This window comes from Amblyraja radiata, chromosome 28, assembly GCF_010909765.2.
Source record: "Amblyraja radiata isolate CabotCenter1 chromosome 28, sAmbRad1.1.pri, whole genome shotgun sequence".
NCBI classification, from domain to species: domain Eukaryota; kingdom Metazoa; phylum Chordata; class Chondrichthyes; order Rajiformes; family Rajidae; genus Amblyraja; species Amblyraja radiata.
Window position 1 is genome coordinate 31063144 of NC_045983.1, and position 12500 is coordinate 31075643.

A 12500-nucleotide genomic window follows, 5' to 3' on the forward strand; every position below is an offset into this window, starting at 1 on the left:
CAATGAATGGTGGTGCTGGCTCGAAGGGCCAAATGGCCTCCTCCTGCACCTACGTCTCTATGTGTACAGAGAGGTGTGGTTTGAAATCTTAACAGGGATATTTTAGTCAGTCGCAAAGGTTTGTTCTGTTCAGTTTAGTTTATTGTCACGTGGACCAAGGTACAGTGAAAAGCTTTTGTTGCGTGCTAACCAGTCAGCAGAAAGACAATACATGATTACCATCGAGCCATTTACAGTGTACAGATACATGATAAGGGAATAACGTTTAGTGCAAGATAAAGCCAGCAAAGTCCGATCAAGGATAGTCTGAGGGACATCAGAGGTAGATAGTAGTCCAGCACTGCTCTCTGGTTGTGGTAGGATGGTTCAGTCGCCTGATAGCAGCTGGGAAGAAACTGTCCCTGAATCTGGAGGTGTGCGTTTTCACATTTCTGTACCTCTTGCCCGATGGGAGAGGGGAGAAGAGGGAATGGCCGGGGTGTGACTGGTCCTTGATGATGCTACTGGCCTTGCCGAGGCAGGGTGAGGTGTAGATGGAGTCAACGGAAGGGAGGTTGGTTTGTGCAATGGTCTGGGCTGCGTCCATAATTCTCCGCAATTCGCAAGATAAGTAAAAATAACCGGAGCAAGTTAGTTGTTTTCTGATAACTGTCCAGATGCTGCATCTCTGCACATCTGCTGTTATTGAGTGATGATAGAGTGTGGAAACAGGCCCTTCAGCCCAACTAACCCACACCGCTGCTGTGTACCATAGTCGTTGATTTGCCTTATCTATTTGTAGCTTTGAATTCCATGAACTAGCCCTTGCGGGTCGATGATTTGTGTGGACAAAAATAGTTTCTGTCTGACTTTGCTACTATGCAAGCTTAATGTCTCAAGATTACATCAGAAACATCAGTTATCTGCGACAGGATATTTATATTCTGCTTTATATCATTTCTTTAATGAGATTAATTACAAACTGGTGTAATATTTTACAAATACATTAAGGGCGCAGCGGTAGAACTATTACCTCACAGCGCCAGAGACCCGGGTTCGATGCTGACTACGGGTGCTGTCTGTACGGAGTTTGCATGTTCTCCCCGCATGGGTTTTCCCGGGGTGCTCCACACTCCTAAGTCGTACAGATTTGTAGGTTAATTGGCTTCGGTGAAGATTGTAAATTGCTGTTTGTGTGTGTCGGATGGTGTTAGTGCGCGGGGTGATGCGATCGTTGGTCAGCGCAGACTCGGCGTGCCGAATGGGCCCTGTTTCTACACTGTATCTCTAAACCAAACTCTAGACAATATACGGTAGACAAAAATGCTGGAGAATCTCAGCGGGTTAGGCAGCATCTATGGAGTGAAGGAATAGGTGACGTTTCGGGTCGAGACCCTTCTTCAGACCTGAAACGTCGCCTATTTCCTTCGCTCCATAGATGCTGCCTCACCCGCTGAGTTCCTCCAGCATTTTTGTCTACCTTCGAGTTTTCCAGCATCTGCAGTTCCTTCCTAAACATTTTGTCTAAACAATATATAATCAGCCTGCAGAAGTCACTGTCATCTTAACTGGTACGTCAAATGTGTTTGAATCACACATTTGCTCAGCTATATATATTAAAATATCCAAAGCAAAGTTGTTAATTTAGAGGAGGGAACTGCAGATGCTGGTTTACACCAATGATAGATACAAAATGCTGGAGTCACTCAGCGGGCCAGGCAGCATCTCTGGTTAATGGGTGACGTTGCAGGTCGGGACCCTTCTCCAGACAGACAGTCAGGGAAGAGAGAAACTGGAGGTGCGAAAAGGTGCAGAACAAATCAGAGCCGTCACCGATGACGCAGGAAAGGAGAGCCCACAATGGTCCATTGTTGGCAGTGGAAGAGGAGATAACGAAGGGGTAAGAACAGGACGAGTAGGATGGCGGAAGGTGCGTCGGAAGGAACTGCAGATGGTGGTTTAAACCAAAGATAGACACAAAATGCTGGAGTAACAGCATCCCTGGGGAAAAAGGAATAGGTGACGTTTCAGGTCTGAAGAAGGGTTGCGACCCAAAACGTCACCGCTTCCTTTTCTCCCGAGATATTGTCGGACCCGCTGAGTTACTCCAACTTTTTGTGTCTTGCTTAGGATGGGGGCAGCAACGGAGAGAGAGGAAGCGCAAATCAGCGAGACCAGCAAACGTGTTATTCTGCTTTGGAATGAACTGCAGATGCTGGTTTAAGCCGAAGATAGACACACAATGCTGGAATAACTCAGCGGGACAGGCAGCATCTCTGGAGAGAAGGAATGGGTGACCTTTCGGGTCGAGATTTATTCTGCCAGTTTCAACTTTAATCTTCTTGAGCGTGCATCTCAAGCAGTCAAAGTAAACCTATAAATAGCATTGACAAATTAATTTCTGTTATTAATATTCCCAGAAAATCTTAAATCCTGGCTCTGAATCGTGACCAATCCCACCTAATCCAAGCAAGGGATTTGTTATAAGTGACGTACTTACTAGGGAGAAGTGAAGATTTCTTCCATCTGAGCAGTTAACTGTTTGTGGTCCATCATGGACAGTCTGCAGGGGCAACATCACTTCAACGGCATCTCATAGCAACATAGAAAATAGGTGCAGGAGTAGGCCACTCGGCCCTTCGAGCCATTCAATGTGATCATGGCTGATCAACCCCCAATCAGTACGCCGTTCCTGCCTTCTCCCCATATCCCCAGACTCTGCTATCTTTAAGAGCCCTTTCTAGCTCTCTCTTGAAAGCATCCAGAGAATCGGCCTCCACCGCCCTCTGAGGCAGAGAATTCCACAGACTCACCACTCTCTGTGTGAAAAAGTGTTTCCTCGTCTCCGATCTAAATGGCTTACCCCTTATTCTTAAACTGTGGCCCCTGGTCCTGGACTCCCCCAACATCGGGAACATGTTTCCTGCATCCAGCGGGAAGGTCCCCATTAGCTTCCAAGATGGCGCCCAACCCCGGGTGATTATTTGCGTGCTGGCCACGAGCTGGTCCGCAATCACGCACGACGATCGCTCCGCGCTCTTAAATCTCCACTCCGGCAGATTCCTCTCATCCTGTATCTGTACACTGTGGATGGGTCGATTGTGGTCGCGTATGGCCTTTCCGCTGACCGAATAGCACGCAACGAAAAGCTTTTCACTGTACCTCGGTACACGTGACAATAAACTAAACTGATCGGTGCCGGGCCTCTGCTGAAGGTTGCAGTGACTCACCCACCTTCTGGTTTATACGCTTCTGGTCAGTGACTCTGTCTGTAATCAGCCGTGTAGCTCTGTGATTCGAGCCACATTGCAATGTAAAGGTTAACACAGGCAGAGTGGAACGAGAGAATGATTTAAAAACACACCAAGCTTGTTTGTTTTTTCTGTGTGCATGTGTGGAGTGTATGTATATATATTATGTGGGCGTGTGTGTGCGTATGTGTATATATATATATATATATATATATATATATATATATATATATATATATATATATATATATAGTGAAATATATATATACATATATACATATATACATAGTGAAATATATATATATATATGTGTGTGTGTGTTTTATATGTGTTATATATATATATATGTGTGTGTGTGTATATATATATATATATATATATGTGTGTATGTGTGTGTGTGTATATATATATATATATGTGTGTGTGTGTGTATATATATATATATGTGTGTGTGTGTGTGTGTGTGTGTGTGTGTGTGTGTGTGTGTGTGTGTTTAAGAAAGAACTGCAGATGCTGGAAAAATCGAAGGTAGACAAAAATGCTGGAGAAACTCAGTGGGTGAGGCAGCATCTATGGAGCTAAGGAATAGGTGACGTTTTGGGTCGAGACCCTTCTTCGCTCCATAGATGCTGCCTCACCCGCTGAGTTTCTCCAGCATTTTTGTCTACCTCCTATATATATATGTGTGTGTGGTTATGTATGTATGTATGTATATGTGTGTACATGTATGTAAACACACTGAACTTTTTTCGCCCGTCTATTATATTGTTTACAGTGTACTCTGTTTACATATTCTGTTGTGCTGCTGCCAGTAAGAATCTCATTGTTCTGTCTGGGCAAGTTGATAATAAAACACTTGACTAAGGGGATCAGAGGGTATGGAGAGAAGGCAGGTACGGGATACTGAGTTGGATGATCAGCTATGATCATATTGAATGGCGGTGCAGGGCCGAATGGCCTACTCCTGCACCTAATTTCTATGTTTCTATGTTTCTATGTTTCTATTCAAATTGAATGGCTGGCTGGAAGGGCCGAATGGCCTACTCCTGCACCTATTGTCTATTGACTCTTGTAACCACAAGCTGCAAAGTCTCGGAGAACAGCAGCTACACAGAACTGCACAGTAATGACGGAGTCTGCAAACAACACAGTGAAATATGAGTGTGTGTGTGCGCGCGCGCGCGTGTGTGTGTGCGTGTGTGCGCGCGGGCGTGTGTGTGTTTATATATGTTTGTGTTTATGGGTCTCGACCCGAAACGTCGCCCATTCCTTCTCTCCTGAGATGCTGCCTCACCCTCTGAGTTCCTCCAGCATTTTGTGTCTACCTTTGATTTAAACCAGCATCTGCAGTTCTTTCTTATACATAAGATGATGGGGGGGGGGGATGGAGAGAGAGGGGAATCAAAGGGTTACATGACGCAACTGTGCAGTGACATTATTGAACATATAATTACACGTACAGGCAGCGCCATTTTTTGACGGCATTATTCAAAGTCCGGTTGGCCACGCGCGCTCGATGTACTGGAGCAGTTCCCGCGAACCGACGTCCCTCTCCACTCCTCTACTCGCCTCGCCCGGCCATCTTGGTGTCCCGGGGGAAGGGGGGGGGGGCCTCCTGCAGCCCATCTTGACGGCATTACTCCAGTTCACCCTCCTTCCTAGATATGACATGTCATATCAGACAATAGACAATAGACAATAGGTGCAGGAGTAGGCCATTCGGCCCTTCGATATTGTTCACGAGATTTTCATGGTGGGACCTATTAGTTTTGCAGATACACTAGAGTATTTCGTGGGCAGTCACGGTGGCGCAGTGGTAGAGTTGCTGCCTCACAGCGCTTACACCGCCGGAGACCCGGGTTCGATCCCGACTACGGAGTTTGTACGTGCATTCTCCCCGCGACCTGCGTGGATCTTCTCCGAGATCTTCGGTTTCCTCCCACACTCCAAAGACGTGCATGTTTGCAGGTTAATTGGCTTGGTGTAAATGTAAAAATTGTCCCCCGTGTGTGTAGTCGGGTGGTGTTAATGGATCGCTGGTCGGCACGGACTCGGTGGGCCGAAGGGCCTGTTTTGTTTCAGCGCCGTATCTCTAAACTAAACATAAACTAACCTTTGTTTTTAAATTTCAAAATAGACTTTATTTAAGTAATAATTATATATACAAAACATGAACTGCGCAAAAAATTAATCCGACATTTTCGGAGCTTATACAAACTTTCAATACTGTTTACTCTCATTGCTCAAATTTCACAAATTTAACCCCATCCCTGCCCCTCATGTGGCCCACTGCCATGGAATCCCTTCCCTTATTTTGAGGGGCGTCTCCACCACACCCTGCCCCCCCCCCCCCCCCCATGTCCAGCAGCGGAAGGACCCTAGACTGTGGTCCTCCCCCACCGAGTGCTCTTGGCTGCACCGAGCTTCAGTGCGTCCCTCAGTACGTACTCCTGCAGCCTGCAGTGGGCCAGTCGGCAACATTCCCCGACGGACATCTCGCTTCGCTCGGGCAGACCAAAGAGCGTCTTTCACCGAGTTGATGACCTTCCAGCAGCACTCGATGTCAGTCTCTGAATGCGTCCCTGGGAACAGTCCGTAAATCACAGAGTCCCCTGTGACGGAGCTGTTCTGGATAAATCGTGACAGGGACCTTTGCAGACCTCTCCAGACTCTCTTTGCAAATCCACACTCTGCAAAGAGGTGGGCAACCGTCTCCTCTCCATAGCAGCCGTACCGAGGGCAGCGTGCGCTGGTAGTGAGGTTCCGACGGTGCAGGAAGGATCTGATTGGGAGGGCCCCCCCCTCACCGCCAGCCAAGCCAGGTCTTGGTGCTTGTTGGTGAGTTCTGGCGATGAGGCATTTGGCCCAGACAAGCTGGGCAGTCTGCTCTGGGAACCACGCCACCGGATCCATCGAGTCCTTTCCCTGCAGTGCCTGCAGGACATTCCATGCTGACCACTGCCCGATGGACTTGTGGTCAAAGGTGTTGGTCCGGAAGAACCTTTCCACGAACGACAGATGGGGCGGCAATGTCCAGCTGACTGGCACATTGCGTGGCATCTGCGCCAGGCCCATCCTTCGCAACAACGGGGACAGGTAGAACCTCAGCAGGTAGTGACACGTGGTGCCTTGGCTCTACGCTCCGCCTGATGCAGCCACACACAGAGGTGGCCATCAGGGTGAGGGCGACGTTGGGCACGCTTTTACCCCGGTTGTCTGCTGACTTGTACATTGTGGCCCGTCGCACCCGGTCTATCCTCGAACCCCAGATGAACTGGAAGACGGCCCGGGTGATCCCTGTGGCGTAGGAGGGAGGGACAGGCTTGCGCCAAGTACAGCGGCCCCAAGAGCACCTCCTCATACCAGTGACCACATTTTTCCCCGCTATGGAGAGGGAGTGTTGCTTCCACAGCTCGAGCTTCTTCCCCACCTTGGCTATCCGCTCCAGCCAATTCTTGTCACAAGCCTCAGCCCCCCCCCCCCGAACCAGATCCCCAGCACCTTCAAGAAGTCAGGCTTGATGGTGAAGGGGACAGAAGGTCGGTCGGGCCAGTTGGTCAGAGGTAACTAATCTGTCAAACGTATGTGCATGTGCAGGGCTAGTTTGCACTGACTGACGTCTCTCTTCCTGTTGCAGCTGCCTCTTGTCGATACGCCAACATGCCGTGGCGGATGCAGCATCTCGTGCACGACTCCGGCGGCAGCTCAGACGATGAATTCTTCGATGCGCAAGGTTTGTGGCTCCGCTACTTGTTGCGAAGGATCCCGGTTGCTAAACATACTCGCTAATAGAGCAGGATTATGATTGTGATTGGAGTCACAGAGTGATACAGTGTAGAAACAGCCTCGTCAGCCCACCTTGCCCACACCGGCCAACATGTCCCAGCTACACTAGTCCCACCTGCCCACCTTTGGCCCGTATCCCTCTAAACCTACCCTATCCATGTACCTGTCCAAATATAGAAACATAGAAAATAGGTGCAGGAGGAGGCCATTCGGCCCTTCGAGCCAGCACCGCCACTCATTGTGATCATGGCTGATCGTCCCCAATCAATAACCCGTGCCTGCCTTCTCCCCATATCCCTTGATTCCACCAGCCCCTAGAGCTCTATCTAACTCTCTCTTAAATCCATCCAGTGACTTGGCCTCCACTGCCCTCTGTGGCAGGGAATTCCACAAATTCACAACTCTCTGTGTGAAAAAGTTTTTTCTCACCTCCGTCGTAAATGGCCTCCCCTTTATTCTAATGTTCCTTAAACTTTTTGATAGTCCCTGCCTCAACTACCTCCTCTGGGCAGCTTGTTCCATACACCCACCACCCTTCGTGTGAGAAAGTTACCCCTCGGATTCCCATCAAATCCTCCCCCCCACCCCCCACCCTGTCACCTTAAACCTTTTCCCTTTGGTTTCCGATTCCCCGACTCTGGCCAAAAGGCGTTTACCTGATCTACTCCGTTATATAAACCAGTCCTAACCATGTACATTTCGAAATGTCTCTTAAACATCGAGTTAACAACCTCCTCTGGCATGCGTAGGAAGGAACTGCAGATGCTGGTTTAAACCGAAGATAATCAGAAAAAAGCTGGAGTAACTCAGCGGGACAGGCAGCGTCTCTGGCGGAAAGGAATAGGGTCTTGATGTTTCGGGTCGAGACCTTTCTTCAGACACCTCGTTCCGTACACCCACCACACTTTGGGTGAAAAAAGTCACCCCTCTGGCTCCTGTTAAATCTTTTCCCCCCTCGCCCGAAACCTACGGCATGTCGTCCGAACCTCGCTTCCCCTACTCTGGGCGATCACTGGTATCAGTTGAGCGGTTTCTTGTTGAAGAGCCCAGGTGAAGGATTACACAGAGAGAGAGAGCCTTGAGATTGAGGACTTCTAGTGAACTATAAGCGGACCTGCGTTGAATGACGTCCACTTGGCAATATGGATCTGTAAACATCAGTAACCTTAAGGGCTTGTCCCACTTGGGTGTCATTTGCGCGTCACGCAGATAAGTGGTTCATGTGCACCTCCTCCAACCCCATCCAGTTTTTAGTTTTAGAGATACAGCTCGGAAACAGGCCCTTTGGCCATCCGAGTCCGCGCCGACCAGCGATCCCCGCACACTGACACTGTCTTACACACACCGGGGACCAAGGCACAATTTTACCGATCAATTAACCTACAAACCTGTACGTCTTTGGGGTGCGGGAGGAAACCGGAGCACCCGGAGAAACCCCACGCGGGTCACGGGGAGAACGTGCAAACTCCGTACAGACAGCACCCGTAGTCAGGATCGAACCTGGGGTCCCTGGCGCTGTGAGGCAGCAACTCTACCGCTGCACCACCGTGCCAATTATTATTTAGCCACAAAGCCCTCAGCAGTTGTACCACCTTCTGGGTCCCATGCTCCCGATGTGGCCTCCTGTACATCGGCGAGAGACCAAGCGTGGAGTCGCCGACCGTTTCGCCGAACACTCGCGCTCGGTCCGGCGAGGCCTGCTGGATCTCCCGGTTGCCTCCCCCCTCCCATTCCCACACGGACCTTGCTGTCCTGGGCCTCCTCCATTGCCAGAGAGCCGCTAACTGGAGGTCCAGCAACTCATATTCTCCTTGGGTAGCTGACAACTCTGCAGTGTGAAGATTGAATTCTCCAATTTAAGGCAACTTGTGCAAACAAGCCCCTCCCTCTCCCCCCTTCCCCCATTTAATGTCGACTAACCGGTTCACAGTCCATAAGTTCTTAAGTTTGAGGGGCAGGATTAGGCCATTCGGCCCATCGAGACTACCCCGCCATTCAATCATGGCTGATCTATCTTTCCCTCTCAACCCCATTCTCCTGCCTTCTCCCCATAAACTCTTACACACGTACTAATCAAGAATCTGTCAATCTCCGCCTTAAAAATATCCATTGACTTGGCCTCCGCGGCCTTCACTGGCAATGAATTCCATAGTTAGCAATGATGTATCTCTGGATCTTCGGTTTAAACCAGCATCTGCACAGCCAGCACCTGTCCCGTATTAGCCGGGACATCCCGTATATTGGGCTAAATGGATTTGTCCCGTACGGGACCGCCCTTGTCCCGTATTTGACCGCTACTACTCGGATCGAGGGACTGTCGTGTCGGAGCGCCGCGTCCGGCCCCGCCTCACCCGTCCCGACGTAGTGCAGCCCATGGAGTGCAGCAGCAGCAGCAGCAGCGCCTCGCCCGTGGCCCCATCGGTCGGCAGCCCGGCCAGCTGTCCGACATTCGGACCTTCGCTTACTGCCGACACCACCACCCCTCCTTCTCATGGCCGATCATCGGTTCAAAACTCCCCAGCTGGCCCGCCGGCTGGGCTTTGTGTGCAGTCCAGCACCCGGGCCAACTCATCTTTCACCCAGCCAGGGCCAAGTCGGTCAACGAATTGCCGTCGGGAATTTGTCCCGTACTTTGACCTTTTATCCTTTATTTGGGAGTGAGAAAGTTGGCGGCCCGACTATCAGGGAACCTCCCGGCCTGATGTCATCTGGTGCTGGCTCCCTTTGGTCCTGGGCTCTTCCTGCTTCCTGTTCCTCCTCCCTTCTTCAACCAGTCTGAAGAACGTTCCCGACCAGAAATGTCCACGTAAACCTGTCCATTTTCTCCAGAGATGCTGCCTGACCCGCTGAGTTACTCTAACAATTTTGTGTCTATCTCGGCTAAATAACTTGCTTTCTGCTTGCAGTTTAGTTTTCAATCTCCTGTGTTATATATTCAGGCCTTTGGCTAATCTGTGCAGTTCAGATTGACCCATGACCATGTGGCAACCTCGAGCTGATTGCAATTGTTTGAATATTTATTTAGAACATAAAACATAGAGCAGTGCAGAGCAAGAACATATCTGATGAAGGATGTGCTGGCTCTAGAGAGGGTCCTGAGGAGGTTTACAAGAATGATTCCAGGAATGAGTGGGTTAGCATATGACGAGCATTTGACGGCACTGGGCCTGTACTTGCTGGAGTTTAGAAGGATGAGGGGGGACCTCATTGAAACTTACAGAACAATGAAAGGCTTGGATAGAGTGGATGTGGAAAGGATGTTTCCACTGGTGGGAGAGTCTAGGACCAGAGGTCACAGACTCAGAATTAAAGGGCGCTTTTTTAGAAAGGAGGTGAGGAGGAACTTCTTTGGTCAGAGGGTGGTGAACCTGTGGAATTCGTTGTCACAGTGGAGGCCAAGTCAGTGGATATTTTTGTCAGAGAATAGACAAATTCTTGATTGGAACGGGTGTCAAGGGTTATGGGGAGAAGGCAGGAAAATGGGATTAGGATGCAGAGATCAGCCATGATTGAATGGCGGAGTGGACTTGATGGGCCTAATTCTACTCCTATAACTTGTGAACAGGCCCTTCGGCCCACAATGTTTGTACCGGACACGAGGCCAAGACCATCTCTTATCTACCTGCACATAATCCATATCCCTCTATTCCCTGCTCTGCCCAAATGTTGCTTAAAACTGTATCAGCATCAACCACCAACCCTGGCAGCGCGTTCCAGGCACTCACCGCCCTCTGCGTAAAAACAAAATTAACCCGCACACCTTCTTTAAACTGTGCCCCTGTCACCTTAAAACTGTGCCCTTTAGTATTTGACTTTTCCATCCTGAGAAAACGGTTCTGAATGTCGAGCCATCTCTGCCTCTCATAATTGTATGTACTTCCATCAGGTCTGAATGTTAATCAACGTTAATTATTCTATCTGGTAAAGTATTTGGAAATATTTGGGGAATAAAATGCCCCTAGCTGATATTATTTGTCGACACACAAGAGACCGCAGATGTTGGAATATTGAGCAGAAACTAGCATTAGTTGGCAATGTCTTAATTCAAATTTTTTTTCGCAACTAAAGACAATAGACAGTAGGAGCCACAGTGGTGGAGTGGTGCCACAGTAGGAGTAGTGGTGGAGTGGCACAGTGGTGGAGTGGCACAGTATTTTTCGGCCACAGTGGTGCAGTGGTGGAGTCGCTGCCTCACAGCGCTTACAGCGCCAGAGACCCGGGTTTGATCCCGACTACGGGCGCTGTCTACACGGAGTTTGTACGTTCTCCCCGTGACCCGCGTGGGTTTTCTCCGAGACCTCCCGTCTCCTCCCACACTCCAGAGCCGTACAGGATTGTAGGTGAATTAGCTTGGTATAAATGTAAGTTGTCCCTGGTGTGTGTGTAGGATAGTGTTAGTGTGCGGGGATCGCTGGTCGGCGCGGACTCGGTGGGCCGAAGGGCCTGTTTCCGTGCTGTATCTCTAAACGAAACGAAACTATAACAAGGAAGCAGCCAATCAAAGATACTTAGAAAGCGGGGCCAATTAAGATGGAAGTAGCAGAGAAATGTAATTTAGTTTTGTTTATTGTCACGTGTACTGAGGTACAGTGAAAAGCTTTTGTGGTTGTGTGTGTGCTATCCAGTTAGTGGAAAGACTATACATGATTACAGTCACGTTGACTACGGTGTACAAATGTACTTACAAATGTAAATGCGTATTATAATTTTAAAATTCTATGATTCATCTGGTGATCACTCTTCCATTTCTGTTTTAGTTTAGTTTTATGTTAGTGATACAGCACGGAAACAGGCCTCTTATTCCACTGAGTCCATGCCGGCCAGCGATCGCCACACGCTAACACTATCCCACACACACTTGGGACTATTTACATTCATACCAAGCCAATTAACATATAAACCTGTATGTCTTTGAAGTGTGGGAGGAAACCGAAGATCTCAGAGAAAACCCAGACGGAGAACGTGCAAACTCCGTACAGGCAGCATCTCTGGAGAAAAGGAATAGGTGACGTTTCATGTCGAGACCCTTTTTCAGGCTAACAAAGGTGCTGGTTATTGCACAGAAGGACACAAAGTGCTGGAGTAACTCAGCGGGTCAGGCAGCGTCCCTGGGGAACATGGATAGGCGACGTTTTGGGGTCGCGGCCCTTCTTCAGACTCTGAGGTGCTACCTTCTCTTCCCCTCCCCCTCCCCTTCAATTCACGGGCACTGTGGTTCAGTTTAGTTTATTGTCACGTGTACCGAGGTACAGCGAAAAGCTTTTGTCGCGCTCTACCCAGTTATCATTTAGGGTTTGGACACGCTAGAGGCAGGAAACATGTTCCCGATGTTGAGGGAGTCCAGAACCAGGGGCCACAGTTTAAGAATAAGGGGTAAGCCATTTAGAACGGAGACAAGGAAACACTTTTTCTCACAGAGAGTTGTGAGTCTGTGGAATTCTCTGCTTCAGAGGGCGGTGGAGGCCGGTTCTCTGGATACTTTCA

The 12500-nt window shown here is 49.2% G+C and overlaps 1 protein-coding gene across 2 annotated transcripts in view; it reads left to right on the forward strand.

The window, feature by feature from the left end:
- The window catches only part of pitpnm3 (PITPNM family member 3), a 236593-nt gene that overhangs the window by 79616 nt on the left and 144477 nt on the right, over positions 1-12500 (forward strand). For both annotated transcript variants that reach the window (XM_033046226.1, XM_033046227.1), the window contains exon 2: positions 6868-6963. In XM_033046226.1, coding sequence (XP_032902117.1) covers positions 6868-6963 — 96 coding nt within the window. The remainder of the gene's footprint in view (positions 1-6867; positions 6964-12500) is intronic.